Raw genomic sequence first — 22,733 nt, forward strand, 5'->3', positions numbered from 1 at the left:
GAAAGAAAGAAAGAAAGAAAGAAGAAAAAGAGCCGAAAGAAAGAAAGAAAGAAGAAAGAAAGAAAGAAAGAAAGAAAAGAAAGAAAGAAAGAAGAAAGAAAGAAAGAAAGAAAGAAAGAAAAAGAAAGAAGAAAGAAAGAAAGAAAGAAAAGAAATGAGCCTGAAAGAAAGAAAGAAAGAGAGAAGAAGAAAGAAAGAAAGAAAGAAAAGAAAAGAAAGAAAGAAGAAAGAAAGAAAGAAAGAAAAAGAAGAGAAGAAAGAAATGACGCAGAGAAAGAAAGAAAAGAAGAGAAGAAAGAAAGAAAGAAAGAAATGAGCCGGAAAGAGAGAAAGAAAGAAAGAAAGAAAGAAAGAATGAGCCTGAAAGAAAAAGAAAGAAAGAAAGAGACAAGAAAGAAAGAAAGAAAGAAAAAAAGAAGAAAGAAAGAAAGAAAGAAAGAAAGAAAGAAAGAAAAGAAAGAAGAAAGAAGCGCCTGAAAGAAAGAAAAAGAAAGAAGCAGAAAGAGAAAGAAAGAAAGAAAGAAAGAAAGAAAGAAAGAAAGAAAGAAAGAGCTGAAAGAAAGAAAGAAAGAAAGAGAGAAGAAAGAAGAAGAAAGAAGAAAGAAAGAAAGAAAGAAGAAAGAGAAGAAAGAAAGAAAGAAGAAGAAAGAAAGAAAGAAAGAAAGAAGAAGAAGAAAGAAGAAAGAAAGAAAGAAATGACGCTGAAAGAAAGAAGAACGAAGAACGAAAAGAAATGAGCCTGAAAGAAAGAAAGAAAGAAAGAAAGAACGAAAGAAAGAGCCTGAAAGAAAGAAAGAAAGAAAGACGAAAGAAATGAGCCTGAAGAAAGAAAGAAAGAAAGAAAGAAAGAAAAGAAATGAGCCTGAAAGAAAGAAAGAAAGAAAGAAAGAAAGAAAGAAAGAAAGAAAAGAAAGAAAAGAAAGAAGAAAGAAAAGAAAGAAGAAAGAAAGAAGAAAAGAAAGAAAGAAAGAAAGAAGAGAAAGAAAGAAAGAAAGAAAGAAAGAAAGAAAGAAAAGAAATGAGCCTGAAGAAAGAAAAGAAAGAAAAGAAATGAGCCTGAAGAAAGAAAGAAATAAAAGAAATGAGCCTGAAAGAAAGAAAGAAAGAAAGAAGAAAGAAAGAAAGAAAGAAAGAAAGAAAGAAAGAAAGAAAGAAAGAAAGAAAAGAAATGAGCTTGAAAGAAAGAAAGAAAGAAGAAAGAAAGAAAGAGAAGAAAGAAAGAAAGAAGAAAGAAAGAAAAGAAATGAGCCTGAAAGAAAGAAAGCAAAGGAAAGAAAGAAAGAAAGAAAGAAAGAAAGAAAGAAGAAAGAAAGAAATAAAAGAAATGAGCCTGAAAGAAAGAAGAAAGAAAGAAAGAAAGAAGAAATGAGCCTGAAAAAAAGAAAGAAATAAAATAAGCCTGAAAGAAAGAAAGAAAGAAAGAAAGAAAGAAAATAAAATAAGCCTGAAGAAAGAAGTATGAAAGAAAGAAAGAAAAGAAAGAAAAAGAAAAATGTAGCCTGAAAGAAGAAAGAAAGAAAGAAAAGAAATGAGCCTGAAGAAAGAAAGAAAGAAAGAAAGAAAGAAAGAAGAAAGAAGAAAGAAGAAAGAAAAGAAATGAGCCTGAAAGAGAAAGAAAGAAGAAAGAAGAGAAAGAGAGAAAGAAAGAAAGAAAGAAAGAAAGAAAGAAAGAAAGAAAGAAAGAAAGAAAGAAGAAAGAAATAAAGAAAGAAAGAAAGAAGAAGAAAGAAAGAAATGAGCCTGAAAGAAGAAAAGAAAGAAAAGAAATGAGCCTGAAAGAAAGAAAGAAAGAAAGAAATAAAGAAATGGCCTGAAAGAAAGAAAGAAAGAAAGAAAGAAAGAAAGAAAGAAAAGAATGAGCCAGAAAGAAAGAAAGAAAGAAAGAAAGAAAGAAAGAAAGAAAGAAAGAAAGAAAGAAAGAAAAGAAATGAGCCTGAAAGAAAGAAAGAAAGAAAGAAAGAAAGAAATGAGCCAGAAAGAAAGAAAGAAAGAAAGAAAGAAAGAAAGAAAGAAAGAAAGAAAGAAAGAAAGAAAGAAAGAAAGAAAGAAAGAAAGAAAGAGAAAAATTGCCATTTTTGTATTTTTCTCATCGTTATTGAGATAAATGCCAGAAATTATCGTGATAAATGTTTAGTCCATACCGCCCATCTCTATGAGGCTCACATATGTTGGTGTAGATGGGACTTAAATCCTGTGAGACGAGAGTTGGAGCCAGTTGAACCTGTGATCTGTCATTCTTACACTTCATGCCTGTCAGAAGATGCTCCAAGAATCTCGACCCCGACTGTAGAAATGTGTAGAAATATAAACTGAATCGTGAACGTTGGATCTGTTGGTTTTTGTTTTTCTTGTCGGAGCTCCACCCTGAATGAAACACATCTGTCAGAAGTGTCGAGGGCAGTAACGGGACGGCGCCTCGGACGTGACTCGCCTACCAAACCTGGATTATTATCGTGCCTTTTTTTTTTTTTTCTTTTTTTTCTTTAATTTTCTTTATTATTATTATTATTATTATTATTATTATTATTATTATTATTATTATTATTATCCTCACATCTTACATTACACAGCTGGTGTACAATTGGTTTACCAATTGTTGTCAGGGAGAAAGAAAAACATCAGCATGTCAAAACATAGCTGTTGCCCTATAGTTGTGTAATGTTGAAAGAAACAAAACCTGCCTACATTTATATTTTTTAAGGAAAAACGAACAAACAGAACTAACTAAAGACAAAAAAAAATAAATTATAAATCAAAACGGGATGTATGTGCTTGTAACAGCGACTACATTCAGTTATAGGGAGACCAAACTACAATATTATAAGGGTTTGGATAATCATGAACGTTGGCTCTGTCTGTTTTTGTTTTTCTTGCCGAGCTCCACCCTGAATGAAACACAATCTGTCAGAAGTGTCGAGGGCAGTAACGGGACGGCGCCTCGGACGTGACTCGCCTACCAAACCTGGATTATTATCGTGCCATTTTCATATAGATTTTATTCAAAAGCAAAGAAACATTTCGGCTTGTTTATTATTTCTGGTCGTCACTAGAAATAAACGAGTGTTACTAGTCGTTTGCCTTTGCAGAACTGTCTTTGAGCCTTGTCTACATTTTTTAAATTAGGTTGTTTAATACACCTTTATGATTATTATATTATAGTCCAGGCTGGAGTTGTGGCTCTAAAACAGTCCAGCGGGGTTTGGTTCTGCTTGGTTATGCTGAGATATAATCAGCTTCTTAAGTGACGTTTGCATAAATGTGATTTATTCTGGCAGCATTTCTCACAACAACCTAATATTTCATTAGATTATTCTTTTATGTCAGAGATGGAGAGATATCCTACAAATATTAGATTTTTTTTAATGCAAGCTGTAGCACTGAACTATTATTATTATTATTATTATTATTATTATTATTATTATTATTATTATTATTATTATTATTATTATTATTATTTATTAATGTTTTTATTCACTTATATTTGTCAGTATTGTACCCGAGCACTGATGTCGCTGTTATTATCTTTTATGTCAGAGATGGAGAGATATCCTACAAATATTAGATTTTTTTTTTAAATGCAAGCTGTAGCAAAGAAACATTTTGGCTTGTTTATTATTTCTGGTTGTTACTAGAAATAAACGAGTGTTACTAGTCGTTTGCCTTTGCAGAACTGTCTTTGAGCCTCGTTCTAGTCGCGTGTGTCCAGTGACGCTGCAGCTCGTCAGTTAAAGCTTCTGATTACAGAACAGACGTTTCTCTTTCGCCAGACGAAGCCACTAATATGATTTTTGATGTTTGAATCTCTTCTCCTTTAATCCATTTATAGAGATCTCCCTTAATCCATCCACATTCAGGACAGAGCCACACACACACACACACACACACATGCACACAATGGTTTAATCCATATTCCTATTTACAGCTTCGAATTCACATTAGAGGAACTTGTGTTCGGCGTTGCCGCGCTGGTGACCGTTCTGGTTTGTGAAGCGAGTCGAAACATGCATGTAAATATTTTACACACATTTACAAATCCATCCCAGCAAGCTCTGGCTGAATCTTCTCGGAAGAAGAAGAAGAAGATGGTGGGAGTGAGTAGGCGGAGAAGGAACGAGGCTGCATCCTCTCTTTAAGAGGTGAATCTGCTCTGGATGGAGCTGCATTGGTCTTCTTGATGAGGACGGGCTCCTACTTGGAGAAACAGGCACTGCGAGGCTTTAGTTGAGCTGCAGGAGAGAGCAGTAATCGGCTCAGTGTCAAACCGTGGTGGGGTTGTCTCTTTTCCTGGCCTTTTTTCTCTCTTTTTTCTCTTGTCATTTGTCACTTGGTCAAGGCAAAACACATGAAAACGCCACCATTTGCTACGTTTAAACGAGGGGCCCAAGTCTGGCCCTGACACTCGGAGGGGACAGTCTGGTCGCGCTGATCGCAGGAGACGGTCGGATGGAAGTGACGGCTGCAGAGAGAGGGATTCTGGGAAACGGTGCAGCGTCGGGAGATGATGAGTCCTGTTTGGTCGGGTCTGGGAAACTGTGTTGTTGTTGTAGGAAGACAGAAACGCTGACGTCCCCCAGAGGGAGGTTTACTGGGCTGCAGTGTTGTGTCTGGCTCGGGCCCTGGCGGGTTCGTGGTGGCAAACGGGGCATCAAGTTCAAGCCTCCATACGTGGCTGGAGCTATGTTTCTTTTCTCTTCCTCCACAAAACAGGGAGGACTGTAGCACCCTATAATGTAATAATTTCCTGAAAATGTTATAACGCCTGAAAATGTAATAAAATTTGCACTTAACTCAATCGAAAATGTTATAAAAGCAAATAATGTAATAACTTCACCAATAATGTAATAAAATATCCTGACTGATATTGTAATAACATTTTTACCGATAATGTAACACCTTATTACGTTATTGGGAATTTATTACATGGTACTCAAAATCTGCAATTTAACCCAATAGTCATTTCTGGTGTTTCAAATCCAGTGTATATAACATTCATAGATACTTAAAACACAAAATGTAGAACTCTGCCACTAAAAATGAACATATATATTAAATTATTTGTTTAAGTATTACATTATCAGTTTTGAAAAAAAAAAAAAAGACCCACCTGAAAATGTAATAAATTCCCAATAATGTAATAAGGTATTACATTATTGGTAAAAAAATGTTATTACAATATCAGTCAGGATATTTTATTACATTATTGGTGAAGTTATTACATTATTGGATTTTATTACATTTTTGATTGAGTTAAGTGCAAATTTTATTACATTTTCAGGCGTTATTACATTTTCAGGAAATTATTACATTATAGGGTGCTACAAGGACATCTGAACCCTTTACTGCAGAAGCAGAGAAACCCTTTTAATAAACATGATAAATATCCAGAAGAACAAGGTCCCTGCACTCCGCTGCAGTAAAAGTGCTTCTGACTGAGATACTGACGAGGTAAGTCAGAGGAAACAAGCAGTTAATTATCATCACGATTCACCCTGAGAGGAGACAAGCACACGATAGTAAATAATGGCCTCTTCAAGGAGGTCACATGACCACCCGAGCACCTCTCCTCTGTGTGGAACAGAGGTGTCAAAAGTATTCACATTCATTACTCAGGTAGAAGTATAGATACGTATAGATACTAGAGTTTAAAAATACTCCTGTAGAAGTTGAAGTATCAACTCAAGTTTTTTACTCAAGTAAAAGTATAAAAGTACTGGTTTCAAAACTACTTAAAGTATAAAAGTAAAAGTAATGTAAGGGGGAAAAAAGCCATTAAGGACAAAAGCCATTGAAAATGAATGCATTTTAGTATAATACAAATATATTAAAGAACCATATATGTGTACTATTGAGCATTAACATGTGTTTCAGAGAGCAGGAGATATGATGACTAGTTGCCTATAAGTATTGTAATGGTGCAAAAAGTCAAACTTCAGAGGCATGTTATCATTTATCCTAACCTTTATTGGAATGTACATCCAAGTTTAGTTGCAGGAATCTGAGGGAACGGATGTAAGAACAAAACTGGACAAGAACATCTGAAACAACCACAACCACATTCACTCTATCCGGATGGAGCAATTTAACTGGATAGTTTTATTTTAAAGGCCGAAATGAAATAGAGTAACGAGGCTGTTTTTAAAATGTAAGGAGTAAAAGTAAAAAGTCATCTGAAAAATAATTACTCCAGTGAAGTATAGATAACCAAAATTACGGTACCGTAAGTAAGGTAACTAACTATTTGTACTTGGTTACTTGACACCTCTGGCGTGGAAGCTGTGGATGTGTGTAACTGTATAAACCGATGGATAGATCCAACATTTGTGGATATAAATTAGAGATGCACCCATCAGGGTGTTAGGGGCTGATCACCAAAACCAGTATCTGCCGAACCCTTAGCAGCAGCCAACTCTGAAAACTCAATATACTCCTTAATGTGAGAAACTTTCTTATCAGCTTTGTTGTGTTGAAATTCATTTATAACATTCCTCCTTGGGGTATCTCCTCTATCAAACCTTGCAAGCTGCAAATTTGTTGTCCTATAGAGGGAATGCATTGACGTCACTTCCCCACTGGACCAGCCCTCTTACTCGCACTGAGTGGCAAAACATCAGCAAAAATGGGCTAGTGGAGAAGACGGGATAACAGCTGATTATCAGCTTAAATTAAAGGCAGTTGGACTTGACAGTGACCCGTACAGTTACCAAGAACCAGTGGTCCATGGACATTAATATTTGGCCACGAATCCAGTTTCCTGGATTATATGTACTTAATTTCTACGCCGGGGAAATACACGAAGCAAAGCTTGAAGGTATACAAATGTTGTGACGCTTGGTCCGACTTCAAGGCAGGATTTGTTGTAGAAATTAAAGTGATGAGGACACTGAACTTTATGATTTGACCGTTTAACGTTAGCTACCCAAAAATCCAACATTACCTGATACAAAATGGGAACCGCGAATCCACGTTTCGGTGTCTGGAATCCAGTTGTTTCTCCAAATTGCAGTGATCCATTTGTCTCTCTTAAGCTTATTTTTCGGCAGTCTGTAAAACGATAACTCTGAGTACAGTCGATCCCACAACAGCTCTTACTCATTTTGGATGTTTTCCAGTTGCTCAAACTGAAAGTTTATGCTGCCACTCAGTCTTTCTGCCACTCAGTTTTTCTGCCACTTAGGGGTTGTAACCCGCTGTGAAGTTGCATCTGTGACGTCATGCTCATTCCCTCTATTTGGACATTCTAAAACCTGTACCCAGTACTCGAGTTGTAAAAATAAATCAGGGGGGATGGTGGATTTTATCATATGGGGACAGATAATTTGTGCTGATTACAAATAATATAATATATTACAAATAATAGCACTGACCAAAACACCTGCAGAAATACTGCAGGAATGACATAGCAGCAGTTAAATGCAGCCTTCTGTAAGCTTTAAATATCCACTGGGCTTACATCAAATACATCAAAACACAACAATAAAAAACACTTTTCTGAACTTATCAATATGATTCTGTCCTTCACAGGATAAGTAAAATGGATCACTGCAAAAACTCAAAATCTTAACAAGAATATTTGTCTTATTTCCAGTTAAAATGTCTCATTTTAGTAAAAAAAATCTCATTACACTTAAAACAAGACTCATTACTGGAAAAAACAACAATTTTCACCTGTTTCAAGTAGATTTTCACTTAAAATAAGAAAAATAGAAAAATCTGCCAGTGGAACAAGATTTTTTAGCTTGTAATGAGAAGATAAATCTTGTCCCACTGGAAGATTTTCCTACTTATTTCAAGTGAAAATGTACTTGAAACAGGTGAAAATTGTCAAATAAGTTATTTTTCTGGTGTTATTTTTCTGGTGATGACTCTAAATGTTGAAATAGCAGTAAAACCACATTCATTGATGAAATGACATAAGGGATGGAAATGGAGGATGGCAGTTTTACAGGGGGATGATTTTGACCGTTATTTATTTCGGGGGGGGATGCCATCCCCCCTCAACCCCCCTCAACTCCAGTACTGCCCGTACCTGAGACGCCGACCACGCCCCCTTTTAGAGACTGACACGCCCCCTTCGGACACCTGGGTCTGAGATGTGAGAACGTTGTTGTAAAAGTCATCAGATCGGCCTGCTTTGAACTATTTTGAGAACTCCGATCGATCGGTACATCTTTAGTATGAATTGATCGAAGAGGAAAATCTTTGACGGCTGTTTTTATTCCCGAGGTAGATAAACTCGGAACAAACTCACGCCCAGCTGACTGGACGAGTTGTGACTACAGTTTTCTTTGCCGCCCCGGTGACGGGTGTTTGACCTACTTCCTGCTCTCGGTTTAAAGGGTTGAGTGAGTCGAGTCACCAGCAGGTTCTGCTCAGAGGCCTGTGAAAGGGCTGTGTGTGTGTGGTTCATGAAAGTGTTTATCTTGCAGCGTGATTAACTAACTTAAAGCAGCCAGCTGTCTCCCACATGAACGCTCCCTGATCATCTGTTATTGATCAGCTTCTCCTTCCTGCTGCCGCTCGGCTGCAGAGCTCAACAACAAATAAACAACCGTAAATCATTTCAGAGTAACTGGAGTGAGCGGCTCCAGGTGAGCCGCTGAGCAGGTGCAGAGCCAGATGGATGCAGGAGGCTGCGATTAGTCTGCAGCTCGTCACTCGCCAGTCCACTTAAACGACCTCGGTTTCTTTGCTCTCGCCGGCGGCTCGTTTATGTGTGTACTTGTTGCTGCTTTATTTTGTCCAAACTTTCCTTATTTTGTCCAAACTTTCCCCCCGAGTTATCACATTCATTCCATTCTTTCATTGCATCAAAAACCCTGAACAATCTACGGAAGAGTATTAGGGCCAGGCAGGAGAAAAATAAAAATAATATTTTAGAGGAGGATTTTTCTCATTAAGAAAAAAAATTTTGAGAAAAAAGTCGAAATGTCGAGAAAAAAGTCAAAATGGCGAGAATAATGTTGAAGTACAATTTTGAGAAAAAAGTTGAAATGTCAAGGAAAAAAGTCAAAATTTCGTGAATAAAGTTGAAATGTTGAGAAAAAGGCGAAATATCGACTTTTTTCTTGAAATATTTCAACATTAATCTCGACATTTCCACTTTTTTCTCGACATTTCGACTTTTTTCTCGAAGTGCACGATAAAAAAAATCCTCTCAAATATTTTTTCTCCTGCATGGCCCTAATATTCTTCATTAACAATCAGACATGCACAGAAAATTATAATACCTACAAGAAATTAAATAATGAAATAATAGTGAAATAAGAAAGAAAGACAAAAATAAATAAATAACTAAATAAAAAATTCTTGTCCACTTTTTCTCTAAAGAATTATTATTATTATTATTATTATTATTATTATTATTATTATTATTATTATTATTATTAGTAGTAGTAGTAGTAGTAGTAGTAGTATTAGTATTAGTAGTAGTATTATTAGTATTATTATTTATATTATATTATTTATATTTATTAATGTTTTTATTCACTTATATTTGTCAGTATTGTACCCGAGCACTGATGTCGCTGTCGTTCAGCTGGTCCACGACTCTGGATCCAAGTATTTCATCACTAATCACAACTCGTAGCTCTTTTACTGGCCGGGAACCTTTGTTCAGAACCCACGACCCGGTCGTCATCATGAGCAGGAACCGTCCAGCTCGTAGATCCACAGTCCGCTCCCTCCGCGGCGGCGCTGCGGTACTCCGAGACGCTAAGCTCGGTAAGACGAATCAAGGGATTCTCCACACTCGGCCTGTGGTTTAAAAACCCTCCAGAGTCTCGCTGTGTCCTTAATCCTCACTGTGAGCGTGTTATCCTGCTGACCTTTGACCTCAGGGTCGGAGTGTCACGGTGAGTGATTAGGGCTTTACAGCCGGGAGCTCCTAACGTTGGAGTGTGTGGATGCAGGAGCTTTTTAGTGTGTTGTTGGGTCACCTGGTCAGGGTCAGTCCTCCACCAGCAGTGTGTGTGGAGTAAACCTCTAGTTAGTGTTTAAAAAAACATCTAGTTAGTGTTCAGTAAACCTCTAGTTAGTGTTTAGTAAACCTCTAGTTAGTATTTAAAAAAACCTCTAGTTAGTGTTAGTAAACCTCTAGTTAGTGTTTAGTAAACCCCATAGTTAGTGTTTAGTAAACCTCTAGTTAGTGTTTAGTAAACCTCTAGTTAGTGTTTAGTAAACCCCATAGTTAGTGTTTAGTAAACCTCTAGTTAGTGTTTAGTAAACCTCTAGTTAGTGATTAGTAAACTTCTAGTTAGTGATTATTAACCTGTAGTTAGTGTTTAGTAAACCTCTACTTATAGTTTAGTAAACCTCGAGTTAGTTTAGTAAACCTCTAGTTAGTGTTTAGAAAAGCCTCTAGTTAGTGTTTAGTAAACCTCTAGTTAGTGATTATTAACCTCTAGTTAGTGATTATTAAACCTCTAGTTAGTGATTATTAAACCTCTAGTTAGTGATTAGTAAACCTCTAGTTAGTGTTTAGTAAATCTCTAGTTAGTGTTTAGTAAATCTCTAGTTAGTGTTTAGTAAACCTCTAGTTAGTGTTAGTAAACCTCTAGTTAATGTTTAACAAACCTCTAGTTAGTGATTAGTAAACCTCTAGTTAGTGTTTAGTAAACCTCTAGTTAGTGTTTAGTAAACCTCTAGTTAGTGTTTAGTAAACCTCTAGTTAGTGTTCAGTAAACCTCTAGTTAGTGATTAGTAAACCTCTAGTTAGTGATTAGTAAAACTCTAGTTAGTGTTTAGTAAAACCTCTAGTTAGTGTGGAGTAAACCTCTAGTTAGTGTTTAGTAAAGCCTCTAGTTAGTGATTAGTTAACCTCTAGTAAGTGTTTAGTAAACCTCTAGTTAGTGATTAGTTAACCTCTAGTAAGTGTTTAGTAAACCTCTAGTTAGTGATTAGTAAACCTCTAGTTAGTGTTTAGTAAACCTCTAGTTAGTGTTTTTAGTAAACCTCTAGTTAGTGTTTAGTAAACCTCTAGTTAGTGTTTAGTAAACCTCTAGTTAGTGTTTAGTAAATCTCTAGTTAGTGTTTAGTAAATCTCTAGTTAGTGTTTAGTAAACCTCTAGTTAGTGTTAGTAAACCTCTAGTTAATGTTTAACAAACCTCTAGTTAGTGATTAGTAAACCTCTAGTTAGTGTTTAGTAAACCTCTAGTTAGTGTTTAGTAAAGTCTCAGTTAGTGTTCAGTAAACCTCTAGTTAGTGATTAGTAAACCTCTAGTTAGTGTTTAGTAAACCTCTAGTTAGTGTTTTTAGTAAACCTCTAGTTAGTGTTTAGTAAACCTCTAGTTAGTGTTTTTAGTAAACCTCTAGTTAGTGTTTAGTAAACCTCTAGTTAGTGTTTAGTAAACCTCTAGTTAGTGTTCAGTAAACCTCTAGTTAGTGTTTAGTAAACCTCTAGTTAGTGTTAGTAAACCTCTAGTTAGTGTTAGTAAACCTCTAGTTAGTGTTCAGTAAACCTCTAGTTAGTGTTTAGTAATCCTCTAGTTAGTGTTTTTAGTTAACCTCTAGTTAGTGTTCAGTAAACCTCTAGTTAGTGATTATTAAACCTCTAGTAAGTGTTTAGTAAACCTCTAGTTAGAGATTAGTTAACTTCTAGTTGGTGTTTAGTAAACCTCTAGTAAGTGTTTAGTAAACCTCTAGTTAGTGATTAGTTAACCTCTAGTTAGTGTTTAGTAAACCTCTAGTTAGTGTTTAGTAAACCCTCTAGTTAGTGTTTAGTAAACCTCTAGTTAGTGTTTAGTAAACCTCTAGTTAGTGTTTAGTAAACCTCTAGTTAGTGTTTAGTAAACCTCTAGTTGGTGTTTAGTAAACCTCTAGTTAGTGATTAGTTAACCTCTAGTTAGTGTTTAGTAAAGCCTCTAGTTGGTGTTTAGTAAACCTCTAGTTAGTGATTAGTAAACCTTTAGTTAGTGTTTAGTAAACCTCTAGTTAGTGTTTAGTAAACCTCTAGTTAGTGTTTAGTAAACCTCTAGTTAGTGTTTAGTAAACCTCTAGTTAGTGTTTAGTAAACCTCTAGTTAGTGATTAGGTAACCTCTAGTTAGTGTTTAGTAAACCTCTAGTTAGTGTTCAGTAAACCTCTAGTTAGTGTTTAGTAAACCTCTAGTTAGTGTTTAGTAAAGCCTTTACTTAGTGTTAGTAAACCTCTAGTTAGTGTTTATTAACCTCTAGTTAGTGTTTATTAACCTATAGTTAGTGTTTAGTAAACCTCTAGTTAGTGTTTAGTAAAGCCTTTACTTAGTGTTAGTAAACCTCTAGTTAGTGTTTATTAACCTTTAGTTAGTGTTATTAAACCTCTAGTTAGTGTTCAGTAAACCTCTAGTTGGTGTTAGTAAACCTCTAGTTAGTGTTTAGTAAACCTCTAGTTGGTGTTAGTAAACCTCTAGTTAGTGTTTATTAACCTATAGTTAGTGTTTAGTAAACCTCTAGTTAGTGTTCAGTAAACCTCTAGTTAGTGTTCAGTAAACCTCTAGTTAGTGTTCAGTAAACCTCTAGTTAGTGATTATTAACCTCTAGTTAGTGATTAGTAAAGCCTCTAGTTAGTGATTATTAACCTCTAGTTAGTGATTATTAACCTCTAGTTAGTGTTTAGTAAACCTCTAGTTAGTGATTAGTAAACCTCTAGTTAGTGTTCAGTAAACCTCTAGTTAGTGTTTAGTAAACCTCTAGTTAGTGTTTAGTAAACCCCATAGTTAGTGATTAGTAAACCTCTAGTTAGTATTTAGTAAACCTCTAGTTAGTAATTAGTTAACCTCTAGTTAGTGATTATTAACCTCTAGTTAGTGTTCAGTAAACCTCTAGTTAGTGTTTAGTAAACCTCTAGTTAGAGTTTAGTAAACCTCTAGTTAGTGTTTAGTAAACATCTAGTTAGTGATTATTAACCTCTAGTTAGTGTTTAGTAAACCTGTAGTTAGTGTTTAGTAAACCTGTAGTTAGTGTTTAGTAAACCTCTAGTTAGTGTTTAGTAAACCTCTAGTTAGTGTTTAGTAAAGCATCTAGTTAGTGTTTAGTAAACCTCTAGTTAGTGTTTATTAACCTATAGTTAGTGTTTAGTAAACCTCTAGTTAGTGTTCAGTAAACCTCTAGTTAGTGTTTAGTAAACCTCTAGTTAGTGTTTATTAACCTATAGTTAGTGTTTAGTAAACCTTTAGTTAGTGTTATTAAACCTCTAGTTAGTGTTATTAAACCTCTAGTTAGTGTTCAGTAAACCTCTAGTTAGTGATTAGTAAACCTCTAGTTAGTGTTTAGTGAAGCCTCTAGTTAGATTTGGTAAACCTCTAGTTAGTGATTATTAACCTCTAGTTAGTGATTAGTAAATCCTCTAGTTAGTGATTATTAACCTCTAGTTAGTGATTAGTAAAGCCTCTAGTTAGTGATTATTAACCTCTAGTTAGTGATTAGTAAAGCCTCTAGTTAGTGATTATTAACCTCTAGTTAGTGTTTAGTAAACCTGTAGTTAGTGTTTAGTAAACCTCTAGTTAGTGTTTAGTAAACCTCTAGTTAGTGTTCAGTAAACCTCTAGTTAGTGATTATTAACCTCTAGTTAGTGTTTAGTAAACCTCTAGTTGGTGTTAGTAAACCTGTAGTTAGTTTTTAGTAAACCTCTAGTTAGTGTTTAGTAAACCTTTAGTTAGTGATTAGTAAACCTCTAGTTAGTGTTTAGTAAACCTCTAGTTAGTGTTCAGTAAACCTCTAGTTAGTGTTTAGTAAACATCTAGTTAGTGTTTAGTAAACCTCTAGTAAGTGTTTAGTAAACTTCTAGTTAGTGATTATTAACCTCTAGTTAGTGTTTAGTAAACCTCTAGTTAGTGTTTAGTAAACTTCTAGTTAGTGATTATTAACCTCTAGTTAGTGTTTAGTAAACCTCTAGTTAGTGTTTAGTAAACCTCTAGTTAGTGATTATTAACCTCTAGTTTGTGATTAGTTAACATCTAGTTAGTGTTCAGTAAACCTCTAGTTAGTTTCTACATCTGCTTATATAGTGGTGTCTGTACTGCACTAGCTAGCCATTGTGTCTGTGTCTCTCCTCTCTCTGTTCTTCATTCTCTCTGTCTCTTCTCTCTTTTCCTGCTCTGCCCAGCTGGCCTCCGGCAGGAGAATCCCCCCTTATGATCCTGTTTGGTTTTAGGTTTTTCTCCCATAAGGGGAGTTTTTACCTGCCGTTATTTATGTAATAATTGCCCGGGGGTCATGTTCTGGTCTGTGAAGACAACTTCTGTTGTAATAGACACTATATAAATAAAATGATTGAATTGAATTGAATTGGAGGAGCATCAGTGGAGCTGATGCCGCGTGTTCGTCCCCTGCAGTCGCCTCATTAGCATGTCGGGGGTGCAGCTCCCCTCTCAGACCTTTACTTCCTGTTTTAACTCCCCGCGGCTGCACAATCACAGCCTCCTCTGACCGAGACGGGCGGCCTTGTTTGTCCTCCTGCAGCCCGGCGATGGCCGGCGGCGTGTTGGACTCCACGACCTCCACGACCTCTGAGGTCCAGCTTTGTTTGTTGAGTCATAAACCGGTCAGTTTCAGCAGTTTTCCTGCGTCTCTGCGTTGCTGCTCTGCTTCAGCAGGGGGGGAATTTAGAGATGTTCGGCGAGGAGGAGACGAGGCGGATTAGTGGAGGAGTGGAGGAGTATAATTAGCCCCAGGAGCAGAAGGGGATTTGTGCTCACCCGGCTGCCCCCTCCTTCTCCCCGTTTATCCTGGCTCGCAAACCTTTGCGGCACTGAACTGTCAAGTGTCACAAGTGTCGGGTCTGCTGGCGACGAGGAGGGGTGGCGTTGGCAGAGCCGGGGGCCCGTTTGGACCATCGGAGCAGACGGTGACTCAGCTCTTTCCGGTTTTGTCCTGGAGCCCCTGATGAGGCTCTGCGGAGGACGCCGGGCTCTTGTGCCGTGTCCCGTCCAGAGATCTCTCCTCCACGGGATGCTTGTGAGAGCAGGCCACTGAGAGCTGGCCGGACTGATCCACGTTTTGCGTGATTGGGTTCTGCACCGTGGCTTTGGGGGGGCGGTGAGGGGTCTCCTCTGGGGGAACGAGGGACATCATTGGCCGGCTTTCATGGCTCTGCACGAGCTCCTGCGGGAGGGAGGGGAGGCGTCCTGCCGGCTCATGAACCGGCTCAGTCATCTGATCCAGAACCTGGACATCTCCGGACTGGGCTCCTCGTTCAGCCCCGCCAGCCGCAAGAGCTCCTGGAGGGACTGGGACGGTAAGACTAACCTCAGAAGAGAGAGGCTTGTGCATGAATTTGTGAGAGAGAGCGAGAGAAAGAGAGTCAGTCCCTGTTCTACGAGGGTGCATAAGCATTGCACCCTCAGTTTATGTGTTTGCATGCTCAGTTGAAGAGACGAAAAGAAAACTGACAAATGCGCGCGCGTCAGCCTGATTTATGGTTCCGCGTTAAATCGACGGCGTAGCCTACGGCGTAGGATACGCGGCGACGCGCACCGTACGTTCACGTCACCGCGTATCCTACGCCGTAAACTCTGCGTTGGTGCAACACGGAACCATAAATCAGCCAGTGTCCGTCACTGATCTGCTTCCAGCAGTTTCCTGCACCAGCAAGACGCTGCTCTCTGCTGCTCCGTTAACAAAGTAACGATGGATATTCGGAAGTGCTTCAAACACAACGACGGAAGCAAATTTACAGGACTGTCTCAGAAAATTTGAATATTGTGATAAAGTCCTTTATTTTTCTGTAATGCAATTTAAAAAAAAAAAAGTCATACATTCTGGATTCATTACAAATCAACTGAAATATTGCAAGCCTTTTATTATTTTAATATTGCTGATTATGGTTTACAGTTTAAGATTAATTTTTTGAGATAGGATATTTGAAGTTTTTCTAAAAAGAAGGCTGGAACAGCCTCAGATTTCATCTGGGAAACCTAAAATACCAATATTTCAGTTCTCCAATATCTGAGGAACATATTAGATTGATTTAGGCAGTCTGAGTAGTCAACAAGTAGTCAACAAGTCCCATAATACCAAACAAGCACCATACGCCGTCTCGTATTTTCGCTATAGGGGTCCATATATTAAATGCATGATAACCACCAATAAGCTACCAGTCTGCAAGGGCTATCATGCCAAACTGTCAACTAGGGATGTGTAGCAACTCAAAAAAACATATATGAAATTGCCCACCTGTTTGATTCCAATTGGTGGTCTGGCTCATGGACTATTACAGAAAATAAAGGACTTTATCACAATATTCTAATTTTCTGAGACAGTCTTGTATATTTATGGTTAAATTTATTTTTGTTGCTATGTTTTATTTTCTGTTGCTAGATTGTCTGATGGGTGAGGTAGCCCAGACTAAATGTAGCATTTTCTTTGTTCTACAGCAATATTGCTGCAAAAATGCACTTGAAATACACTTCAAATATTCTTGTTTTGCTATTATTATTCTGCTTGAAATTGTGGGAAAATGCATAATTTAGTGTTGAATAACGTGCCAGGCATGTGCACCCCCTCTGATCTGAAATGCACCCCTAGTCATCATTTTCTAGAACCGGCCCTGAAGAGAGTGACTGTGCATAATTTACTTCTGACCGGGTTCTGCAGGGCGCCGTGCCCAGAGCCTCTCACACAGCTTCCAGTTTACTGCTTTGGTCCAACATTTCGTGTGAGGCGGGTCATGTGACCACGCAGCTTCCACAGAAGCCTGGAGAACTCTGCAGCTGCGCAGACGTCGCCTCTCTGGCACGAGCAGCCTCTCTCTCTGCGGCGGCTGCAGCGCCGCAGCTTCCCCCCCACCCACCGGCTGGTGCAGAGCAACCGGACCGGGTCTTTAAAGATTCAGAGGCTCCACTCCGGAGTCGCTCGCGTCAGGGTCGCTCCCTTTTCTTCCCGTTTGCTGTCGTCTTGAATAGGACGACTGATGCACAGCGAGAAGAGAATGGTGAGGAAAAGCAAGAAGAGTGGATCAGAGCCGGATCGAGGGATACCCATGGTACCGCTGACGACATGTGAGTCCAGGGGTTTGTAAATAAGGGCTGTTTCTATACGTCTTTGCTGCATTTTTCTATGTCAAAGACTTGCTGACTGTGTTGGATACGCAGCCTTGACTTCTCTGTGCTCCGCTGGCAGCGTTTCTGCTGACTGGAGAAGTCATTACTCTTAATGAGACTTCCAGAGACGGATCGCTGAGTGTTTAGTGCTTCAGGCCGTTTTTCTTATTCTGAAATCTGACAAAGACCTGTAATAATCTGAGGAGACGGGTGTTTATGGATCCACTACTATCAGGACCCACTGAGGAGATCGTATCTCATGTTTTTGAGAGAGGGACATCCCAGAGCTCCACTCAGATATCCTGGCCTTCGGCGGCCACACGAGAAATACATTAGTGTGGTCTCAGAGGAAGTACCGTTAAATCTTCCATCCCAGTCGGGACTAGGTCACATGAAAGTAGCTCACAAACCTGCATCCTTGCAAAAGAAACTCCGTACAGCAACGATGGAGGAGAAGATGAGAGGGGAAGAGGTGCAACTTCACCTCCACACCTGAAACTTCCTCCGTACTGCTTCTGCAGCCTCCATCCAGATGTTGGTTCGACACAGGGCCGGTTCTAGAAAATGATGACTAGGGCTGCATCTCAGATCAGAGGGGGTGCACATGCCTGGCACGTTATTCAACACTAAATTATGCATTTCCCCATAATTTCAAGCGGAATGATACTAGCAAAACAAGAATATTTAAAGTGTATTTCAAATGCTTTATTGCAGCAATATTGCTGCAGAACAAAGAAAATGCTACATTTAGTCTGGGCTACCTCACCCATCAGACAATCTAGCAACAGATGTTTCTTACCCTGAAAATAAAACATAGAAATTCAAACAAATTTTATCTATACAGCTCAAAAACATCACTAAACATGACAGTCATTTCAAGTGGAATGATACCAGTCAAACAATAATATTTAAAGTGTCTTTCAAGTGCATTTTTGCAGCAATATTGCTGCAGAACAAAGAAAATGCTACATTTAGTCTGGGCTACCTCACCCATCAGACAATCTAGCAGCAGAAAATAAAACATAGAAAAATAAATAACAAAAATAAATGTAACCATAAATATAAACTTGCTTGCGTGGTTGTGCTTGAACCACTTCCGAATATCAATGGTTAAGTTGTGTTAACGGAGCAGCAGAGAGCAGCGTCTTGCTGGTGCAGGAAACTGCTTGAAGCAGATGAGTGACGGACACTGGCTGATTTATGGTTCCGCGTTGCACCAACGCAGAGCGTACGGCGTAGGATACGCGGGGACGCGAACGTATGGTTCGCGTCCCCACGTATCCCACGCCGTAGGCTACGCCATCTGTTTAACGCTGAACCATAAATCAGGCTTAACGCGCGCGCATTTGTCAGTTTTCTTTTCGTCTTTTCAACTTAGCATGCAAACACATAAACTGAGGGTGCAATGCATGCTTATGCACCCTCGTAGAACCGGGCCTGGTTCGCCATACTGTAAACATCACATCTGCCTCCGTCACCCCCGCAAAGGTTATGAGGAACCTGGGTGTCAATAAGACCTTATTTGACTGGATCTGCATTTAGATCTAGATTTATTTTAAATCTTTTTATTTCTTCCATCCTCGATGGTTTACATGCGCTTCATTATGGTTCAGTTTCCTGCTGAAGGAGCTGCAGGTTGAACTCCGTCCGAGTCTCCGCTGGAGCTCCTTTTTTTTTTCTCATCATATATTTCACGAGCGTTGATTTCGAATCCAAAATTTTATGCATTTTCTCACTGGTCGTACAATCATCGTGATTGTAAGAAATGTACGTCTTTTTTTTTTTTTTTTCTTCAATTTTATTTAAAAAGGGACAGTGTACAGTTAAAACATAAATGTTGCCATCTGATGCACTGTACCAGATTATAGCTTTAAGCTAATTTGCATCTGCAGTCCCTTTTAGCAAAGAGGAGATGGAACATAAACTGAAATAGTAAACTTGCATTTAATTCTTTATAAAGTTGTATTTCCTCAACTTTTTTAACTTTCTACGTATTTCAAACATTTGACATTTAAATTTAGGCCTTTTTTAGCAAAATTCTAGGAATTTTAGTGTTTTAGAGAGTGAGTGATCTTTTATTTTACAGAGCTGCAGGTGTTTTAACAGCATTTCATAATTTCCTGATATAAAACACTCCAGCCGCCAGTAACACGTGCAAGAGTCTGCACATCTGTTTTGTTTTCTGTTGCTTCGTGAAGGAAAACATGACTTCCAGAGTTGATTCTGAATCAGTGTTATCCTGTAAGCTGGCATTGAAGCTGCCTGCACACCCGTTATCTCATGTCAGTTTTATGTGAAAACACAGCGAAGCGGCGTCTCTGGACCTGGTGTAAGATGTTCGTCTCTCCACCTGAAAGGCTTCAGGTCTCATCTCTCAGGGTTAACGACACTGATGACCTCACGTTTGAACCAAACCCCTATTCTGGTCTCTCCAGGAGACCCCACCCCCTTTCTTCTTCTTCTTCTTCTTCTCCTGCTCTTGCAGCACAAATATGACGCTGCAGCCATCTTAGTGGCAGATGTCGTGACTCCTCTGGTCCGTATTAGTTTGATAGTTTTATGTTTGTTTAACGTTTTATGTAAAGAACTTTGTGTTGTATTTTTATGAAGAGGACTGTCTCAGAAAATTTGAATATTGTGATTTTCTGTAATACAACTCCAAAAACAAAAATGTCATACATTCTGGATTCATTACAAATCAACTGAAATATTGCAAGCCTTTTATTATTTTAATATTGCTGATCATGGCTTACAGCTTAAGAAAACTCAAATATCCTATCTCAAAAAATTTGAATATTCTGGGAATCTTAATCTTAAACTGTAAACCATAATCAGCAATATTAAAATAATAAAAGGCTTGCAATATTTCAGTTGATTTGTAATGAATCCAGAATGTATGACATTTTTGTTTTTTTAATTGCATTACAGAAAATAAAGAACTTTATCACAATATTGTAATTTTCTGAGACAGTCCTGTATGCATGAAAAGCGCTATATAAATTAAGTTTGAGGATGATAAACCCCGGACTTCATGGTCGGAGCCCCGTTCCTCTGCATCCTGATGAGCTTTTACATCCTAATGTAAAGTTTTGTGGAATGTTTTCCAGATGTTTATGAGAAAAGGAACTACGATAAGGTTCTGTGCCTCAACAGTTCTGATCACTGATCCCCAGAAACATCTTCTTTTTTTTTAAACCCTGGAAACATCTAAAACAGTATATCCCCACCCACTCATTAATATACATCTGCTAAACCTTTAGTGGGTTTATTTTTGGATAGGTAGTCGTGGGAGGACTCAATATCGTCTGCATCATTTCCTGACAGAGCTGAATCTAGCACTCGCTGAAGTTCCGTCCACATTGGAGAGACAGTATCTTTCTTTGAGATGTCTAAGAATCGAGTCTTTCAGTGAGTCCGTAAGAATGGGGTCTTTTGAGGGGGGGGTGACCAAGAATAGAGGCCTTGAATGGACAGTGGATGAATGGATTGATGGGGATGTGGCCGGCGATTGAATGGGCCGCTCAGAAAGGAGGCTTTGTGCTTCTGGGATCAGAAGGGGGGGATCCCCGGCGTCGGGGCCGCAGGTAAACGAACACCGGGGAGCTGCAGGAGTCATGCAAGGCTTACCTGGGACTAGGGCTGCAGCTATTGAATATTTTAGTAATCGAGTATTCTGAAAATTCCATCAATTCATCGAGTAATCGGATAAAACATACAGGACTGTCTCAGAAAATTAGAATATTGTGATAAAGTCCTTTATTTTCTGTAATGCAAAAATGTCATACATTCTGGCTTCATTACAAATCAACTGAAATATTGCAAGCCTTTTATTATTTTAATATTGCTGATCACGGTTTACAGCTTAAGAAAACTCAAAGATCCTATCTCAAAAAATTTGAATATGCTGGGAATATTAATCTTAAACTGTAAACCATAATCAAAATAATAAAAAGCTTGCAATATTTCAGTTGATTTGTAATGAATCCAGAATGTGACATTTTTGTTTTTTTAATTCCATTACAGAAAATAAAGAACTTTATCACAATATTCTAATTTTATGAGACAGTCCTGTATTTTTGTTTAGTAAAAGAGCAATTATAAATATACATAAGATGTTAGATGTTAATTGACATTACTAAGACTAAATTATATAATACAGTAGGTTCATGGCTGTGCATTTAAAAACCCTGAACTTACACCAGTCGACCAAATTTACTGCCTTCACTCAAAAAACTAAGGATCTCACCAAGAAATGTTCTTATTTCTAACCTAAAAATGCCATTACACCTGATAAATACACATCACTTAAAAGGTAAGGTGTTTTTCCCACGTGTTTCAATTGAACTTTCATTTGTGTCAAGCTAATTTTAAGTTTTAAGTTAAAGTCTCTTGATAAGATTTTGAGTTTTGGCAGTGTTCAAAATAAAATTCTGAGCCCTACTGTATTGGAAACACATTAGGCACCAGCGCTACTTGATGTTTTATCCATCAATGACTACAGAGCTAAAATTGACAACTACCCAGTTAGCTTTATTACGTTTTTGTTTTTCACCCTCATCACTCTACAGCTCTGTGTTTTTACAGATTAAATGCGTTAGCGGCATCGACAGTCGTCATAATTAATAGAAACCTAGCCCTCCATAGGGCTAACGTTATGTTAGCAAGGTACTGTAACGGTAATCTCATTAATTAGCGCTACGTTAACTTTATTTTTACCGTGTCTCGGGTGACGGTCCTCCGCTCTCGGAGTAAACAGGGTGTTGGTTGAGATGCTGCAGCATTGAGGACGTGCTGTTGTGTCAAGCTCTGTCTTACAGTGAAGACATTCAACAGTGTTGCCTTGGTGTCCAGATGGAAATGCTCCCACACTTTTGACATTTTCTGCCTTTTCTTTTAGTTAAAACCAAACATATCCGCCGCTTCTTTATTTCTTCCTTTACGTGCGTGGCGTCAGCGCGTTGTGCCGCATTAAACGTAGTCCGGGCGAAATACCTGCTTTGAGCTGCAAAATTAAACGATTCCTTCGATCAGTTTTTGTAATCGAATTACTCGAATTATTCGAGGAATCGTTTCAGCCCTACCTGGGACATTACTACGGTGGCCGAGACCCGCCATTGCTGAAAATAAAAGTAACGCTGCAAACAGAAACAAACGCCGCTGCAAATAAAATAAACGCTTAACAAATAAAATTAATGCTGCAAACAAAATATAAACGCTGCAAATATAAAGAAACCCCGCTGCAAATAAAATAAACGCTGCAAATATAAAGAAACCTCGCTGCAAATAAAATAAACGCAGCTGCAAATAAAAAAGCCACAACGGAAGTGAATTACCGGGGACTATTTTTGCAGGTGTTTTTTAAAAAATTACACGTAGCGACGTTGAACACTAACCTTTTCACTTATTTTCTTGTTCGTTGTTCTTCTTATTCCTCGCTCTTCTTATTTCTTCCTTTTCACTTACGTCCTCCTCGTCTTTTTCTTATCCTCTCACGTAAAAACCACCGGTGCATCAGCAAAAATAGTCCCCGGTAATTCACTTCCGTTGTGGCTTTTTTATTTGCAGCGGCGTTTCTTTTATTTGCAGCGGGGTTTCTTTATATTTGCAGCGTTTCTTTGATTTGCAGCAGTGTTTGTTTTTATTTGCAGCGTTAATTTTATTTGCAAAGCGTTTATTGTATTTGCAGCAGCGTTTCTTTTTATTTGCAGCGTTTCTTTAA

The 22,733-nt window shown here is 38.1% G+C and overlaps 1 protein-coding gene across 1 annotated transcript in view; it reads left to right on the forward strand.

Annotated features, from left to right (window-relative positions):
• The first annotated feature begins 14,728 nt into the window (after positions 1-14,728).
• Positions 14,729-22,733, forward strand: part of LOC133446206 (guanine nucleotide exchange factor DBS-like) — a 76,637-nt gene continuing 68,632 nt past the window's right edge. Inside the window, exon 1 of the mRNA XM_061724153.1 lies at positions 14,729-15,210. Within this exon, the coding sequence (XP_061580137.1) occupies positions 15,060-15,210 (151 nt within the window). The 5' untranslated portion in view covers positions 14,729-15,059. The remainder of the gene's footprint in view (positions 15,211-22,733) is intronic.

Source organism: Cololabis saira, chromosome 6, assembly GCF_033807715.1.
Source record: "Cololabis saira isolate AMF1-May2022 chromosome 6, fColSai1.1, whole genome shotgun sequence".
Taxonomy (NCBI): Eukaryota; Metazoa; Chordata; class Actinopteri; order Beloniformes; family Belonidae; genus Cololabis; species Cololabis saira.